Source organism: Micropterus dolomieu, linkage group LG21 (assembly GCF_021292245.1).
Source record: "Micropterus dolomieu isolate WLL.071019.BEF.003 ecotype Adirondacks linkage group LG21, ASM2129224v1, whole genome shotgun sequence".
NCBI lineage: Eukaryota > Metazoa > Chordata > Actinopteri > Centrarchiformes > Centrarchidae > Micropterus > Micropterus dolomieu.
Window position 1 is genome coordinate 26,373,019 of NC_060170.1, and position 19,216 is coordinate 26,392,234.

Below are 19,216 nucleotides of genomic sequence, written 5' to 3' on the forward strand. Positions count from 1 at the left end.
GTGGCACGCAGCATGCTTTAAAGCCAGAACTACGTGGCACACCACTCTCTGCCGGGGGAATTCTCTACCTCTACATCACTCTCTCCTCCTTTGCACATCTTTCTCTGCCTCACTTCTCCGCTCCCCCACTCTTTTCCCTAACTGTGACTCTATGGAAACCTGAAAGAACTTTTACTTGCAAAGCCTTCCAGCAAAAGTGACTCTCTCGTGCTCTCGCTCCCTCTATTTCTCTTTCCCTCCCATAGCCAATGAGAAGAAGAGACGGCAACCCCATGCTCAAAAGTGATCAATTTTTAATTTCTCACCACTTTTTCATGTTGTGTCAGAGATAGATGTCAGCAAACAGGAGCCCTAGGGAGGCTAGAAGAAGGACGAAGAGGGGGTGGTAGCAGATGAGGGAAGTGCAGGTGTGGAGAACAAAGAAGTGCAGCGAATAACAGAAAGGGAAACTATTAAGAGAGCTGAAAAAATAGACCAATGTTTACAATCGCAGTGTGTAAACAAATAGGTTTTCTACATTATCATTGCTCAAATACAGGAATGCCTGTCTTTTACATGTGATCACTATCAAGCTCATATCCAGTAATATGTTATAAACATTTCTTCATGTATCTTTCAATGCATGAATTTCTTACATATTCTGAGATTTTGTTAAGGTGGTGGCTGTTGTGTTTGTGCCAGAAACTGGATGAGTGGCTTGCTGTTTTGCTCTTCCTGGTGATATGGGCAGTGAAAATGAGCAGAAAATCTAACTGTTCCATATCAAGGAATATTTTTACTGCTGCTAATGTGACTTAAATACCTTGTTCCACAGCTGAGTGGGCTAGCACCTGCTGCAAGCGGCAGCTAGCCTATTACAGCTCAGTACAGAGCTGCCGCTAATTTTCTGATTCAATTAGCATGCCTCAGAGCTTTCCAGTTTAATTGCAAACTACTTCACAGTTACCTCTCTGATTAATCGCTGCCCATCTGCGAGCCACTGGACGCAGAACTTAGTGGAACAAATTTGTGTATTCTTAAATATCAGCTGCACCACCCTGAGTTGTTGAACAGGCTTCTCTCTCAAATGGTTACTGAGTGGCCCCAATATCTGACCCTGATCCCATACGACTGTATATTTTGAAGACTCAAAGAGCACATCCCAGTGTTCTGCAAATGTTTTCATGATGTTAGAAAACATAGTGACTGGCTCCTGCTTCTCACAACCTACAGTTGACAGGTGGTTGAAGGCTGAGGGAGGACTGTATGTGTGTTTTGTGTGCATGCTTAAAACAGACAAAGCTATGGATGACATGTTATAGTGAATCCAGTGTATAATTCATACTTCTTAAACTGAAAGGCTAAAGTCAGAGAAAGGAAGCCTGCAAAGGCAGTCTCCTACTCAACTATAACATCATTCATTCATTTCATTGTTTTACTTTCATTACCAAATTCTGCTCCACATTAACTCAGACGTGAGACCATCCTAGCACAACAATATTCCTAATTCTGATATCGACTTAAGTTAGTCCCAGTCCTGTGGGCTTTCAACACACATGCATCGGGATTCCCAAGTCAAGTTTATTTATATAGCCCAAAATCACCAAACTGCATCAAGGGGCTTTACAATCTGCACAGCATACAACTCCCTCTATTCTTAATTAATACCCTTTAATTCCAATAAGGAGAGCACAGGATGAAATAAAGGTTTCAGGTGATCAGACAGGTATGAAGGGGTGTGCCTATTTAGAATTTTATAATTAATCACTGGGCAGCTGTGGCTCAGGAAGTATAGGTTGTCCACTTATCAGAAGGTGATTCGATCCTCTGCCTCTCCAGTCTGCAAGTTAAAGTGTCCTTGGGCAAGATATTGGGCAAGATATTCAACCCCAAAATGCTCCCGATGGCTGTGCCATTAGTTTCTGTTGAGCAGTTGGCACTTGTAAAGCAGCCTCTGCCATCAATGCATGAATGTGTATGTGAGTGGGTGAATGCTGACTTCGTGTGGTCGAAAGACAAGAAAGGTGCTGTATAAGTGCAGTCCATTTACAATTTACCATCAGAAGCACATCAAAGTCTGATCTAACATGGATAGGGAGCAAGTGATTATAGGCTAAAATTGGCCAGAGACAAACTGATTTTTGAATCAGTCTAAGAGTATACAGTGGTGTATTGTGTCAAAAGTTGACACAAGTCACAAAATGCTGTTGAAGTTGACGGTCCAATGTGGCAAATGGTAAATACATCAGCAACAACATTATAAAGATAGGGTAGTATTTCTTATCCAAGTGATCTGACACCACAGATGTGACAGCAGAGACAGTTGGAGCAGAAACAAGACTGTTCTCACCAGAAAAACGACAATATAGGTCGTGTGTGCAGCATGTAAGTACAACACATATTTACGTTTATTGTGGCAGCAACCTCTAGTGGTGTGCAACACTAGCAAAGGAGTAAGTGGGGTGACGTAGGATACACTGAACAAAATTAAAACGCATCGCATTTGTTTTTACCCCGATTCATCATGAGTTGAACTCAAAGAAGACTTTCTCTTTGTACACAAAAGGCCTATTTCTCTCAAATATTCACAAATCTGTCAAAATCTGTGTTAGTGAGCACTTCTCCTTTGCCAAGATAACCCATCCACCTCAAAGGTGTGGCATATCATGATGCTGATCAGACAGCATGGATATTGCAGGTGTGCCTTAGGCTGGCCCCAATAAAAGGCCACTGTATTGGGAGGGTCCGGGGCGGTCAGGAAACCAAAACCATGCCAAACCATGACGTGACGTAGGTCACCTGACTTACATAATGTAGTTAATGGTCATATGTGTCATTTTTGAAGGCACGGACAATTGCCACCAGTAGGTGTGCTAATTTAGGAAACGCTCATATGTGTTGTATTGGGTGGCATGGATAGAACGACCTGTGTTGTCGTTTAGGTTGGAGGACTTGTTGAACCACTATCGTGTGTGTGAATCAAGTCAAGTGTTACCAGTAGAGTGAATAGGTTAGGTTAGGTAGTAACTATAAAGGCTAGGTGGTTTGTAGAGAACCACATTGTGGAATAATTGGAGTCTGTTGCAATGGACAAAGCCATTCATAGTTGATGCAGATGGTTTAAATAGAACTTAATAACAGACTAATAAATAGATCAAAAAAGTAGCCTGAGCAACATGGGTATTGGTATAGTCAGGTGGTGAAACTTTATTTAATGGTAAGTTTCTAAGCCATGTTTTGCATAAACCAATTATATCATATGCTGAAAAATCAAATAATTTATCAGTAAGGTTTTGGTAGTCAGTGATCTGATATTTATAAAACCCAATTAGAAGATCTTTATGGGACTGCCGCTTTCAATGATTGTCCAATCTGTAGAGCTACCAATAGATGATCATCCTGCGCATGCCACAGTGTGGAAATACAATTGTGATTACCTTATTATTATAACCTTACCATTATACCTTATATATAAACATTATTTTGTTTTGTTTTGGAGGACTTTGTAGAACGCTTCATCAGTGGGATAATTAGATGTTTGTGATTTACATATTTAGGGAAAGAGAACTTGTGAGTATTATGTTGTAAAGCGGGCTATTGGTCTGACTGTCTACACTGTGAAGTCCCTGGCTGGACATATTAACCAAACTAGTAGACTCCAAATCCTCACTAACTTTACACCTAACAGGCTTTCTAGTAGGGCTGAGCCAATAATCATTTTCAAATCGAAATTGCGATTTGAAAGAATACAATCAGCTAATTGTGAAGAGGGCGATTAAAATGTAGGTTAATAATACTCCGCATCTGACCTGTTTTAAAGAGTCAGTTTAAAAGTTACAAATTCTTTCCATTGTCGTCCTTGTGTGACAGATCTGCGCACCAATCACAAGCGCCATGCTCCTCCTGTTACGGTGCTACTCACCAATCAGAGCGTGCACAGGGCATGTACATTTTACAACAACAAACGAAAGTAGAGAAAAACGTGGGATCATGGCGCCAGCCGAACAGACACACTTTGCCGCGGTTTTGTTCGGCGCAACTCACACTTAAGTATTTCAGCAGTGGAGCGTTTACCTGCCCTACGTTGTTGGCATGTTGTTAATTTGTCATTTTGTGTGCTTCAAGTACGGATAACAGCTCTCAGTGAGCCCGTTTCGCTCTCTGCAGGCTAACGTTACATAGCCACACGGAGCATTTCAGAATAAGACCATTTTGCCTGTCTGATTTCCTGACTTGTTCAGATTTTGCTTCTTTGTTCAGTTGTCCTTGATTTTTGTGCTTCTACCATGGTTAAGTAGGCTACGTAGTTAAATTGTTTCTTTTTTTGTCTGTTTTAACAATGTTTATTGTTGATGTACGATTGGCAAAAGGTGTTTTATTTTGAAAAGTGACCGGATTCTCTATGCCGTTCTGTGTTTCTTCTTGGTTCATCTGCTCTGTGCTGCTTGACATGGCTTCAGTCAAAAGTAGACTGGCAGTGAATATTTAGCAAAACTTAAATAAAAAAAATCGCAAATCAAATTGTAATCGCAGTATTTGGCAGAAAAATCACAATTAGATTTTTTCCCCACTAGTTGCTTGCTCTTGTGAGCCTTCCCTAGCTGCTGAACAGTGATAAACTTTGTATCATGCCAATGAGGCTATGCTAGTACTGTCATTAAGAGCCCTTTTATCAAGCCTGTTGGCTGAAGCTATCTGGGATGCCCATGGCAGACATGACTATTCTGAAACACTAGCTGTGATTCCAAATGGTCGAAGATTTGATGCTTTGATAGGAGGAGCCTGATTTGACTGCCAATCTCACCGTTGAAACTTCACAGAGGCGTAATGAAACAAGGATGATGCCATTTTGGCTGTATGGGGGTGCTTAATGTCTAATTTTACATATATTATGATTTAAATATCAACATTTAATATAAGATGCGAAAAGAAGCTTTAATAAATCTTGCAAGTGCATGAATAATTCCAAAATTGTAAACCTAACCCTTAAGTGGGGGTCAGTGTGCGAGCGTAGTGTGTGTGTGTATATGGAGGAAGAGAGACAGAGCACGAGCTACGCTAGTGTTGTTACGAGTTGTGCGTGTGCCTCGTGGACCCTTGATAAACCACACCAAGAATGCAATTCTCGGCTGGCATGCATAAGACGGCACAAGACAGGTGAAAGAGAGAACAGAGAGAAAAGGGTCAACAATAAGCCTCAGTTTAGCTGTAAATATACAGTGTAAGTTACAGTGACACCTCACCCGCCATGATTAAATTATCAGTCAACTATAGTCAAGACCTGACAATTGAGCGAGCAGGCTAGGCTAGGCTCGGGGATAATTTAACAAGGTAGCAACAGGGGCTGCCCCATAACCCTAGAATCATTTTGTCTACTATGATACGGACTTATGAAGATAAAGAAGAGTGAAGAGATTAAAACAGACTCGAGACGGGAGAAAGAGTAGACAGCGGTTGTCGATCTCACAAAATTCCCATTGTACACCATCGTATTGAGGCAAAAGGCAGAGAACAGCAATCAAGCACAAAACAATTGCAATGAAATCTCATTAGCACAGAAATCAAACACCACTAACTTTAACTCTGGACTAGCATGCTACTAACTATGTAGGGCTTAAAACCTCCCATCAAATCATTAATGCATCTCATTAGACTAATGTTTATTCTTAACAATTATGACATAAAACAAATATAAATATTATTTCCTGCAGTAAGGATAGTATTTGGTACACAGAACAAAAAATCATGAGGAAAAGTACAGACAAAGTAATTTACTTGCTGCTGCGTAATTTAAAAAAAAAACTGATTGTTAAGAGTGCATGGGGGCTGCACAAGATGGAGAAAGTATGTGATGTATCATAAATGTATTGGACACTGACAAACAAGTGGTGTAGCAATAAGAAATGGATGTATATTGTTTTCCTGGCCCATTCAACAAGCTGCATGGACAGACTGAATAAATTGAGTTTACTAAAATCCAAAACAAATTTCAGACTTTAACCACAACTATTTAAGCTGTGATAACAAAAATACAATTTTCTAAAGTTCAAATATGAATAAAATTATGTCCTATTCTAATCCAGTCAAAATACTTAATAAAGTTGCTATAAATCTTTATTTGTACAATTCCTGACACCTTCTTGTTGGTGGATGTGTTCAAAATGTTCCTTAAAGCTTTAACAAAGCACAATAACATGAGCTCTAGTTTAATGAATCGCCACTGCTACAATATTGCAGCTCTTGAATTATTTAAAAAAAAAATCATATCACAATAATGATAAAATCAAGAGTTGTCAACAGTGTTTCTACACAGAATAATACAGAGGGCTCAAATTTAAAATGTAATATTAAAAATACTGTCACCCTTTTCTCTGATATACCTATAATATACAACAACAATGCCTCTAACTGTTGCCTGTGTAATACATTGTCTACCTTGTCCTGGACCAAATACTGAAGACATTCACCTGCAGCCCTGGTAGCCCTCAGGCATTCTCAATGGATCAACATTGACTGACTGTTGATAGCCTGATCTTTAATTTTTCCTAACCTCCCCCAACTGAAGGACTCAGGGTGGCTTAGTCTAGACCTGGAGGTCATAACCCTCCTCGAGACTCACCAGGAGACCCATCACCTCTCCGACCAAACCAGATCAATAGCTCTGTGTTGTCTGGGCCGTCGGCCAGTGTTTACTTGTGTTGACCTCTGGAGCTCATGAAGAGCAGCATAGGATAGATGGCAGCAGAAATAGAGTAAAGCACCATGGCAGAGACGATGGGGGCATACAGTGGACAAGCATCGGAGAGAAGAGCAGAGACACTGCCATCAAAGAAGAAAGGAGCATGGTTGGAGAGGAGAAGGGTAGAGAGAACATGAGGAGAGGGCAATAACGAGTGTTCAAGAGGAAGCAAGTACACCAATATCAAAGGAGTGGAACAGAGGTGAGCGGAGAGCTTTAACAATGAGAAGGAGGAGGAAGATGGTTAAAGAAGTGTAGCTTGGGTCAGAGGTAAGCCTGAGGTATCTCAGGTTATCATATCAGTCTAGTGTTAGCTAGAGACTGCCTGCTATCATAGCCGGGCATGTTGCTCCCAATCCCTCCCAATCCTCTTCTCTGTTCTCCAACCCAGCCCTGTTGACAAATCTAAAATCAAGGTCACAGCAGTGTTTACACAGCCTTTAGCCCAAATTACATCATCCAAACTCTGGCCCACTGGATGCATCACACTGTCACTGACAGTAAATGACCTGGCAGGCTGCCGTCCAGCTGAAAGAGGAGAAACAGAATGAGAGAGACAACGAGGGGGGTGGAGTCAGATAAAGAGGAAAAAGTCTGATAAAAAATGTGAAAAATAAATGGCACAAGAGCTTGGCATGTAGAGACGTATTAGGGTGTTCAACCCCCCCTCCCCCCCACACACACAAAAAATTTAATGTCTCCAAAACACACACACATAGCAGTATTGTCTTATTGTCTGAGGCAGTGTTTTCCCTTTATGAGTCTCCACACTAAACAACAAGGGAGCATAATGCATATTGTTGCTGGCTCCCAATAATGATGCATAACCCGGTGGCTGCACAGAAATATAATACCAATATGTCAGGTCTCTGATTTGGCCACAATTTGCATGGTTATAATAGCTTATCGACTGGCTCAAGGTTGAGCAGGGCCAGGCGGCTTCACTATAATGACTGGCCGTGTGCCTCCGACAGTTTATTTCAAGCTTCTGTGGCTCAGTCACCCGGCTCCCTATCTCGTCAATACCCAATCTTGATCACACTATCTGCATCCTGACAAAGTCTGCACAAACATTACTGCCCCCCAGCCCCCACCCCCATTGCCAACAAGCTCACCTCCACCTCATCCATCCCTTCCAACCCAGTGCTTTTCTTCCTTTAAATTATTCCTGCATCATACAAGCATTTCCCATGGAGATCAATACAGGTGCAATTCATTAGGCCTCCCAAAATCTGCTTGTCTGCAAGCATTTGCTTGTATAACAGCTATCGACCCTTCCCAGTTTGGCCCAGCGCCCACCGTGTTCAATGTCTGTGTAGCAGCACAACAGGCGAGGTCCAGAAGCAGAACCAAACTTTTTGAAATTAAAATTATGGATTTTGTATGAAACAAGGAAAAATAGGCTATGATACAACCTCTAAAAACAAGCATTTGTATTTTTAAAACAAATAAAATAACTTTTTCAAACGGGAAACAAACACCAGGTTTCCTGGGTGAAAGTCCGATCTCTGATCCATCCAACCATCCCGGGGGGAGACCGGGTTGAAGTTAGTAGAATATTTGAAATAACATGCAAAGCTGGTTAGTTTTTTAGAAGGAGATATAACAAAATTCTTAATTAAAAACATAATTAACAGAATAATAATGGGAAAGTCTAGTTGCAGAAGTATGAAATTTACAGGACATACTTTCATATGATATACCTAAGTTTTCTATTCACAAAAAACCTTAAGAGGGTCATCTTAATGTTTTAAAAGTACCTGTTCACAGGGGAAGATGTGACGTCTCCCTGCTCTTTTTGTTAAAAATGTGCGTCTCACATTGGTTTCCCCGACAGTAGTGGTTGGCAAGAGACGGCCTGCGGGCCAAACAAATAAATAAATAAATACTTTGATAGCGACTGTTGCTGAAACAGATCATGACTGCAACAGTTACTCACATAATCACTTAACTGATTGTGCCTACAAAATAAAAGCGCAATAAAGTTTTTTGCAGCTCTGCTTTGACATTCAAAAGAGTCTGTGGCTGCTTAACACACTTCTGAAAAAAAGCCTCAGGAAACGTGAGATTGGATTCCCTTGAATGAGAAGTGCAGGAATTTCCTCTGCCTGGAAACGCTGGGGAAATGAAGCGTCCATAGGCTGATGGATATGGATCAATCACACACTCGAGCACATTCTTTATTGTGAGCATATGAAACAGTCTTCTCATCCTTAATTTGTTGAAGAGGGAAAATAAATATGTTCGCCAAGGGGGGACCGAACTACAGATACTGCGAGATATTCAGCGCTTACTTCAACACATTAGTTTCTGACATATATCAAACCTGCGTAATGACAATAACTTGGTTTCAACATTTCACTACCACATCGGAACATATAGCCGCATCCCCCCGAGCATACCCCGCTCTTGCTGTTGTAGAGCTGACCAGTATAAGCTTCGCCCGCGCTCACAGCTCCGCTGTGCCCCAGCGAGCATTCCCCGCCGTCGCTGCTGCAGAGCTCCACTCACAGCTGTTCTGTAGTATATTTCTTAATTCTGAAGGTGGGTTCAAAGAGATGATACTGTAGTATACAACTACTCTACTGTAGTATACAGTATCAGGTAATGAAAACATGCGGACATACACTAAATTAAGAATTACAGAATCTAAATATTTTAAAATCATTTCATCTGAGAGAGGAAAAAGTAATTAAATTAAATTAGGAAAGTAGAGAGAAGAGGGACATGCAGAAGGGTTAAACAAGAGACTTGGATATGTGCAGAAGAAAGATGAAAGAAAAGAGATAGGCAGCAGTAAAGAAGTGAGGACAGAATAACTGCTGTAAGGCAGAGGTCTGTCTTCATAGAGTACTCTATGAGTTAGTCACTGGAAGTCTTTTCCTTTCCAACAGACAACAACACTTGACAATGTTATTGCTCCAACACTAACATTCTCTGAGTCTGTGTCAAGGGCACCACCTTGAGAGAAAGTACTCAAGTGCAGAGGAAAGGGGTCATACAACAAGAGAAACCATGCTCTTCCACTTCAAGATTTCAAGCGAATGTAGCTATTCATAAAATACAACAAATTGCCTCCTCATTTGTAAAACAACAACCAGAAACTGTTGTTTGTTCTGCAAGAATCCCATTCTGTTGAAAATCTCCATCTAAATGTAATGAACAAAACATTTAAACCAAGATTAATAACAGCTCACAAACATATTGTTATTTTAAAGTTAAAATATAAATATAAAAGTGTTGGATCTTCATCTAGATTTTCAAAGTAAAATTGTGACTACAGACATTACAGTGTTGTGTCTGTGAACTGCTTTTTCACATACATATCAGTATCCTCATTAATAATCTATTTAAACATCACTTACCTTTTGGACCAAAGGTAAGTGATGGCACTCTACAGTGTCTCACAAAGAAAGCCCCTATTACCACTCACATGAGATCACAAAACAAATCTTTTCTTTTGTTGAACGCAACTCTCAGATATTTGTATTTGAAACAAATTAATGAGAAAATCCCACCTGTAGTGTTTTTTGAACATCAAAAACAGAGAATATTTTTTTTGTTTTGATCATGTAGAATGATAGGTTGCCCTGTATTTAAAAAACAAAGCCCCCAAAGCATCCCACTGGTTGTCTGATCACAAACCTATCCCATTGCTTTGACAAATCAATTCCGAAACATCTCTGTTTTGGATGTTATGAAGCCATTTCCAAAACACAAAGAAGGAGGAGGGGGCTAGAAGGAGAAGAAAGGGATAAATCAAAAAGGGGTGGTGGAAACAGGAAAGCAGTGGTCCTCTGTCGAGAGGTCAGAGTGAAGGCAGTGTGGCCATGCCCACTGTGGGCACTCAGCTGGAACTAAATGTGGACGCCGAGACGCCAACTATTGGAGCACTGCCAAGGACCTCTCACCCTGCAGCGCTTTCTCTCTCTCTTTTTGCCCGAGACTCAACAATGAGTGGAAACTCGCTGCCTCCCGCCGCACAAACCCACTCCACATGCCCCCCAACTCCCCCACACTACACACCCCTTCCCCATTTCGCACTCCTTCAGTCATTCAGCTTAACATGTTCATTATGCAGGGACGGTAGGACAGAAGAAGATCACTGAAGGAGGTGAAAGTGAATAGCTGAGGGGTTAACTTTAGAACTCTGACAGCGATGTCACCCAAAATATTACACTCATTTATATTTCAACACCCCTCTGGGTGTTTGGGTGGTTATGGGCATGTGTGTTTGTGCAGGACCACCCTCTCTGGGATACGTGGGAGAGACAATGGGTCCAGTGAGCCAGTCCAAACAGCTGTGAGTGAGCTGAGTGTCATACCACCTACACACACACGCACGCACGCACACACGCACACACACACCATCTGTGAACACCAACACATGACAGAGCAAATAGGATTACAGTATGGAGGAAGACAAGGAGGATGATCCAAACACCATAATATCATTTCCAAGAAGAGACAGGATGGGGCAGGGCATGGGGCAGGCTGGGGTGACGGGTTTACCAGGGGGTGGGGCAAGGGCTTAGCTGGTCAGAGGTCAGACCTACAGTGCAGCGATCTAATGGCTGTCTGGTTTGTGCACCAAAGCTTAGCTCATGTTTTCCAAAAACAAGATAGAGAAACTAGGCCAGGATTGAAGAGATGAAAAACACCACAAATAGCACACCGGATAAATGAAATGCACCAAAGTTCACATAGTTCAAACCTTTTTTTTTGCGGTAGACCCTTGTTTATTTTAACTCCTCAGAGACTTAAGTTATTCAGAGTCAAGTATTTGATATATAAGAAGACATAGTAATCCCTGATTATAATTTATAAAACATAAAACATACAAGCATGTGTATTGTGTATTCTAATTTATAGTTTATATATATCAAAATTGCTTATGTTGTAAGAACAAATAAACTCTAGTCTATATGAGGTTTAATTCTAAGATTTAAGTCTGTGTTTATGTCTACAAAGGGTTGGTGGCAATTTTAGATGGTTGGTAAGCTCTTAGCTCCCTTTGTGTAAAGGTTACAGGCCAGCATCGGACATAAACCTTATAACATGGTCAACATAAGTACTGAGTGTCAGCTGCGATTAGACAGTCAGGTTCAATCCTTGGTGTACCCTGTCATTCGAAAGAAACATTTTCATATAACTTCATTATCATGTGATTTGTCAACTAATATTCAATGTATTAAAACAGATTATGGTTGCGTTACAGGATTAGAGGGCTTTTAAGGAACTAGAAATGAATGCACAGTGACCCCAGACCCATCCATACACACACACACACACACACACACACACACACACACATATTTGTACAGAAAATTCACACCAACCTTGCCATATATGAAAGAGATTATAATGTGATTTCCAGAATTGTAGTACAAAACAATCAATTTCTCACTCATTCATTCATTCATTCATCAACAGAGCATTCATTTCTCTGTTGATTGGTTCTAGGGCCTGCCTGAGTGACAGAAAAAGGTTGATCTTGGGGCCAGAGCAGGGCAGGAATGCCAAGCATGGGTTTAAGCTGTAAGGTAAGATCTATGTCAGAAGCCTCATCGTGTGTAAAACTAAATCTCTGGGCCGAGTTGAGCAGGTCTTGAGTAGGAACTGACACAATCTAACATGAACACATCCAGCGTGGTCCACAGGAGCCAGCCTGACATGTGACTGACTGCGACACCTGAAGGTGAAAGGTCAATACAGATTTCAGCAAATCTGAGCAGGCACAGCATGAGCTTATATTCAGGGAGGGAAGGGGGCATGGCTTGGCCTCCAACCCTTACCCGCTAAGACCCTTGAAGTTTTTTACCATGACCTAGACTTGACTCCTTCATCTGGGATGTTAGCTATACTAATTACTGCCTGATAGCCGCCTGGTGCCAAACGCAATTCACTTCCCCCTGATTCTCCTCGACTCTGCTCCAACAGCTGGTGCCAACCTTACTTAGCGCTCATGAAGTGTTTCAGACACAAAGTGCAAGCCCCAACCTTTCTTCTGCTCTGTCAATGTAGTTTTTTTATTTAGAATTTTGTTTTCTGTTGTTCGAAGGGCAGGGGTTGGGGGCAAAGGCGAGCTGCACTATGTAACATCAGAAGGTCAGCAGGCATGCACTCTGAAAGAAAAAAGAATTTCATAAGCCAAACAAAAGGGGATTAAAATGGCGCCAAAGACAGTTCCGGAATTTGCACGTCAGAATACTGACGCCACCCATTTGCATCTCAAGGGTAGATATAAGACAAACGGTCTGCTCTGTGGCTGGGGATTCTATTATGTTATAAACGAGGGACAAGTGGTGTTGGCCGTGGTTGGAAAGAAGGCCAGAGCCACACAGTGGTCAGGTGACTTAGGCTCAATGATGGGGAAGGGGACACTCCCAATAGAGTCAGGAGGTCCAATTTATTTCCTCTATGCCCCAAGGCCCCCTGTTCAACCTTCTGGCGCCCTCCAGTACCTGATCTGCATGTCTACCACTTGGCCTTAGACCCCTTTCTGTACCCTCTGGGCCACTCCCACATCTCACTGCAACAGCTAGTCATATCTGGGAAGCCAGAGCAGGTCCAAATCAATGTGAGCTTGTCTGTGATTATCAGCATGTGGGTGTATATGTGTGGTGTGTGAGTGTGTCTTTGAGGGTGTATCACTAAGTGTGTCTACATGTGTAGGGCTATCTCTGAGCATGTTTGTGTGCATTTGAATCTGTAAGCATACATGCTGTTTTTGTGTGTGTGTGTGTGTGTGTGTGTGTGTGTGTGGACAAGTGGCCTGTCTATATTGATTAGATAGGAGGTGAGCCCTGCAGTAGGCGGACATATTGGCTGACCAGCACACAGATGCAGAGGCAGGGGTGGTGTTTTTCCGCTGGCTCTGTAGTTTAGCCCCGAGAGGCTCACAGAGGTGATAACCAGTCTGTCTCTAGGTCACCAAGATAACATGCCTATACACACAGCATTCTTCTTGGGAGAATATACACACAAGTGTAGGTGAGTATCTGTAAGTGCAGGAATGCAAGCACACATATCTTCACCCAAGTATAAAGGCTCACACAACAAAACCACACCTGTTAACATGACCTGTCACAGATGACACAGTTAGCGGGCCTCAGGGAAATTAACCCGAGTTTTAGACTGAAGGGATGGACAGAAAGTGACTAAAAAGATATAAACAGAAATTATATGATAAAAGCAGTGGACAAAGCCCAAACACCACAATCTCATGATATAGTTAGAATATGCACAGTACATACCAAGATCCCAAAATAGGTTTCCTTGGTTTGAAACATGTCAGTCATCTCAAATGAGACACAACTTAGGAGAATGGAGAGCAAGACAAGTGAGACTAACATAAATGGAGATTAGACCATTTAAAAACCAAAGCAAATGTTTACAAAGGGTTTGGTTTGGTGGTAAAACAAACCCACTTAGTTGCACACTGAGGAAAACATTCTACACTGGACCTTATGACACATTTATCACTGTGTTGGTCCAGGTCAGTGCCAGACCATTTTCAGAAATAAAATGTCAGCTGACACACAGGTCAAAGGTCACCTGGTGCTGCCCAGAGTAGTGACAGGCCAGCAACAGTCGGAGGATGCCGGTGGATAAACAAGAGAAGCAGGAAGTGAGGGCTGAGGATTAGAAGCCATGGCATCAGTGAGGGATCAGTGTAGCCTATTTCATTACTCCCAGGCACACTAAGCAAAACAACTCTCCAAGCACTTTATAATTACTGCTTCCTAGGCTACAAACAAGCTCTATTTATTACCCCTTTTACTCCTTGGTGCTTTCACTGGAAAAAAATCATCCTCTAATTGTCACATTTCTCTAACACTAGCGTGAATCGCTTTCACAGGCGGTTTGTCTCCTGTCCTGGAGATGGCTGGTTAATAAAGTTTTTATCTGTCAACATGGAGCACAGGGGAGGATCCAAGGTCACTGCTGCATATTCAAAATCTGGCTGGTTGTTGAATCTACCATCACTTTTGTTTACATAATTATATAAATAAAATGTAATTTTCTTTTCTCAGCAAAAAAGACAAACATTTTAATTTGAGGCTGATTATGACTCAAGGACTTTCAAGGATGATTTTTTCCCCTTAATTTTCTAATGATGTCTTTGCCATTTATGTGCATTCCAAATATATTCTCACAGCTTCCATGTTTGTTCTTTTTTATTTCATAAAAATCATATTAAATGTGCATTTAATTATAACCTAATTGTGCAGAAGAGAGGGGGTAAAACTGCTGCCACAGTATATCAAAACAATTTAGCTAAGCAGAAGTGGTGGGTTTAAACTAATAGAAGAAACATCCAAACCCCTCGCTCTTACACACTTACAGCGTACACTCACGAACGCGTTGACAGTAAACTGAGTGGCTTTTGCAGATGTTCGATCTCAGCACGAGTTCTTCAATCCACTAGCTGGGCATACAATATATGTGTGTGTTTGTGTGTATTAATTAACAGCTAAACCTTATGAACTGGCTTCATGAACCCATAACAATGACAGTCTACATTTAAATATAAATGTTTAACAAGCCCAACAGAGATCAGTATAACAACAAAACCGTCTTACTTGCACCTATTTACAGTTAATAAACACTTCTGGGAGCCACAATCATAAAATCTAATTAAAAGTGAGGAGCAACTAAATGTTGTTTGTGCCACAATATAATTACAATGTCTGTATTATGACTAATTTACAAATTGTTCACAACTATTGATAAATTAAGATGAGATGGCACCTAAACTCCAAATGACCAGTTTGAAGGGCATACAAAACCAAACTTATTAGTTGGTCTAACGTTAAAAATCAAAAAAGTTCATCTTTATCTATATAACAAAAATGAACATGTTGAAAATACATATATATATATAACTGCAAAGAAATGACATCCATCAGTATTGGCAGGTTTGGTAAATGATATGGTCCCATTTATGTTCTTAATCTTGAATAAAAATAAGCAATTTTTTGGGTAGCATACACTTATTTATGGTGACACCCTCATATGATTACTCAATAGATTAACCTCTCCATGCTGTAATCTACTTTATCCCATCAACTAAGTTCACTTAGTGGCAGCAGCTGTGACGAATTCTACATTTACTGTCAAATGTTTTACAATATCTTGACTAAAATAACATTATTTCAGAAGTAACGTATGCATCAGTTAATGGAAATTAAATCTTTTTTTTTTTAAACTCCAGCAATGAGGCAAACACAGCGCTATTAAGGTGTGAGGTTTTCCTATTTTGCTTGGTTATCCTCTCATCTTCTCACAGACAGGGTCAATGCCAATAACGATTATAAGTATCATTAGAGGGTTGTTGCTACATGGATAACATCATAGCAACACTTGGTGGGTGGCAACTTCTGCCTTGTTAATGAGGGCATGATGATACTGGAAGAAGGATTATTGCTACAAGTTATAATGCTAGCAGTGGTCAGAATTGTCTGTGCCTTACTGGGGCTTATTGGATTAATTCCTGGAAATGCACCTAAAACCAGTCCATAGACACAAGAACCTTGCATGTTAATATAGTATTTCTGGATTTTAAGCCAAACCACCACCTGCATCTGGGACAAGTAATTAAAATACTGTTTAGTCAGTGATGATCAGGAACACTGGCCACCATTTTTCATCCTCATCTTTGCACTTGATCCTGTTGATGATGCAGCCATCAAATGTGGTATATACATGGTTTGTGGTTCTAAGTGGTTTGCCACATGTCGAGGTCAGGGGTAAAGGCTGGGCGGATTAGAGCCTATATTGAGTCAATGAGAAGAGGCCATATGGGCAAATGAGATCCATGTCTGTGAAGCACTAATCTGGGGATGCCCTCTGAGTGACCAGGGATGGACACCATCCATAGCAGTTCAGAGGCTTGGGGATTCGAAAGCCGCCTGTGGCCTGCTCTAATGTACCCAGTATATTAGCTCCCCCATCTGACCCTACATACACAGAGGGGAAAAGAGCCTGGCTATGAACATGAAAGAAGATTAAAAACATTATTAGAGTAAAGAAATACAGTACACTCTGCAATACACAATGTCAGTGAGTAATATGAAGAAATGGCCGCAATGTTTACTATATGTTTAGTAACATTTGTTTCTCAAATGTTTCAACAATTATCCCTGTTGTCTGAATCTTACTACTAAAATAATGTCCTTTAAAATATGTCCTCATGAGTGTGATTCAAGTCAAATCATTACAATATAATGACATACAAACTGTACATTGTACATACAAATGTGTTTAAAGTGAAAGAACTTCTATAGAAAGAAATATATAGTTATTAGCAATCTGCTGATAAAATACTTGTCTGCCCCATAGCAAGTAAAAGTGAAAAAAATTAAATAAATAATTAAAACAGTAGGAGGTGAGGCAAGAGAAAAAATAAAAGTGGAGATAAAACAAGAAGGAGGGGGGTATTTATTAGAGATACTGTCCCAGTGATTGGCTGCGAGGCGGGTAGCAGAAGGACAAATGGACAAATCTGAGGAGCTAATAAGAGTGAATACGGAACAGCCCTCATGGGCAAATCTGGCACTAAGATGATAATGAGATTATAAAACCCCACTATATTGCAGCAAATTGTATAAGTGTTTCATTGAACCTTGTTGAACTTTCATTTATGCATGCCAGGCTTTCCCTTTTTGTCTCTCCCCTTTCTTCTTTTTCCTGGGATGATGGGTAGAGTTTTAGAGAGGAGGAGAGGATAAAATACCTCCTGGATAGAGTTTACCTAGTGCAGAGGTGAAGTGAAGACCACAGACTGGGCTTTCCAGACTCACTTCTAGTTAGCATAATCACAACAGGCTAAACTATTAAAGCAATAGTGTTCTGCATATGAGACGTGATTATAAATCACAGTTCATATCTTGTAAAGATCCTTCATACATGCATACAACCCAAACATATATATTTATAAAATGTCTAACCCAGTAGTAAATATAACTGAAAGCCTAAAGTACTGTATTTTGTTTTTGTTTTGCCCAAGCTTTGATATTTTCAAACAATAACATGTAAAACATGGCCCAAATGACAGCTCCAAAAAGACTTCCATATGTCTATATTTGAACAACAGTTAACCAAGTTGAAAGGAGGAGAGCAACATAAAAAAATATATTAAAAAAATTTAAAAGCTGGAAAAAACATCAACATTAATTCACTTGCTTACCCACCAGTCCCCTTAAAAATTCTTTATTAAAAAAAGTAAAGAGAAAAATTAAAAGGATTTCTAGTAAAGGTGTTCGGACTTTTATTTTCTGTAAAAGACCATAGTGTTTTTCACACTAACTCATCAAGTCATAGATCATGAAAATTTGTTAATGTAATGAACTGCCTGTGACATATCATACCACTAAGGATAATTTCAATTGCTTTTGTCCAAATAATGTCATTGTTGTCACATATAATTTATTTTGCTGTTGAAAATTAAATGCAGTGTATCTTTGTATACTACCACAGATACTGCTAATAATAAAACTTATCTTCACATAACTCAAATGAGTTGTAAAGATAACCTAATGCAACACTCAATATTTCAAGAACCTCACCTTAAGAATTATATAGTGTTTAATTTGACAAGCTTGTACAATTATTAGCTTGGCATATTGATCAACTTCATTTCCTCCTGTTTGACAGGTAAGATAAATAATAGGCAAAGCCCTTGTCTTGGAACTGTTGAAAGGGCTTGTCTATTGACTTTGTCGGCATATCTTTGTTCCTGATCTGGGTGAAGATCCATGTCCGACAGAAAGCAAAGTGCTGGTGTAGATCAATATAACACGGACAGTCCAGAATTTAATCAAATAATTGAGTCAAAGTGGTAAAGTCTTTGATTCAAAGGAAATGTCCCTGAGAACCACAACCTACATGACTGAACAGATTGCCCTGTCACCATGGAAAAATACAATGAACGAATGGGGTTTCGCAGAGGAATCCATCAAGGTTGGTTCAGATGTTTAATGATGATGGTTGCCACAAAAGTTTGTCTGTTTATTTTCTTTGTGGTTGTTATCCCCAGTGCTTCAAAGACAGTTTTGAAGCAGACCAGTTGAGGCAAGTTTAACAGGCCCATGTCTATACACTCAAACAAAAATTGAAGTTACAAACATACAATGATTTTTGGCATACAGGTGCTGGTCATATAATTATAATATCATCAAAAAGTTGATTTATTTCAGTAATTCCATTCAAAAAGTGAAACTTGGATATTATATTCATTCATTACACACAGACTGATATATTTCAAATGTTTATTTCATTTAATTGCGATGATTAAAACTGACAACTAATGAAAATCCCAAATTCAGTATCTCCGAAAATTAGAATATTACTTAAGACCAATACAAAAAAAGGATTTTTAGAAATGTTGGCCAACTGAAAAGTATGAACATGAAAAGTATGAGCATGTACAGCACTCAATACTTAGTTGGGGCTCCTTTTGCCTGAATTACTGCAGCAATGCAGCGTGGCATGGAG

The 19,216-nt window shown here is 40.2% G+C and overlaps 1 protein-coding gene across 4 annotated transcripts in view; it reads right to left on the reverse strand.

The window, feature by feature from the left end:
* The window catches only part of fam172a (family with sequence similarity 172 member A), a 157,615-nt gene that overhangs the window by 26,771 nt on the left and 111,628 nt on the right, over window positions 1–19,216 (reverse strand). The window contains exons 11-12 of one of the 4 annotated variants that reach the window (XM_046034537.1): window positions 8,479–8,576; window positions 7,187–7,246 (exon numbers count right to left, since the gene is read on the reverse strand). The exons of 2 other annotated variants lie outside the window; for them this stretch is intronic. In XM_046034537.1, coding sequence (XP_045890493.1) covers window positions 7,202–7,246; window positions 8,479–8,576 — 143 coding nt within the window. In that variant the 3' untranslated portion in view covers window positions 7,187–7,201. Of the gene's footprint in view, window positions 1–7,186; window positions 7,247–8,478; window positions 8,577–19,216 lie in introns of those variants that run through there. One more of the 4 variants, XM_046034538.1, reaches the window with a different exon arrangement.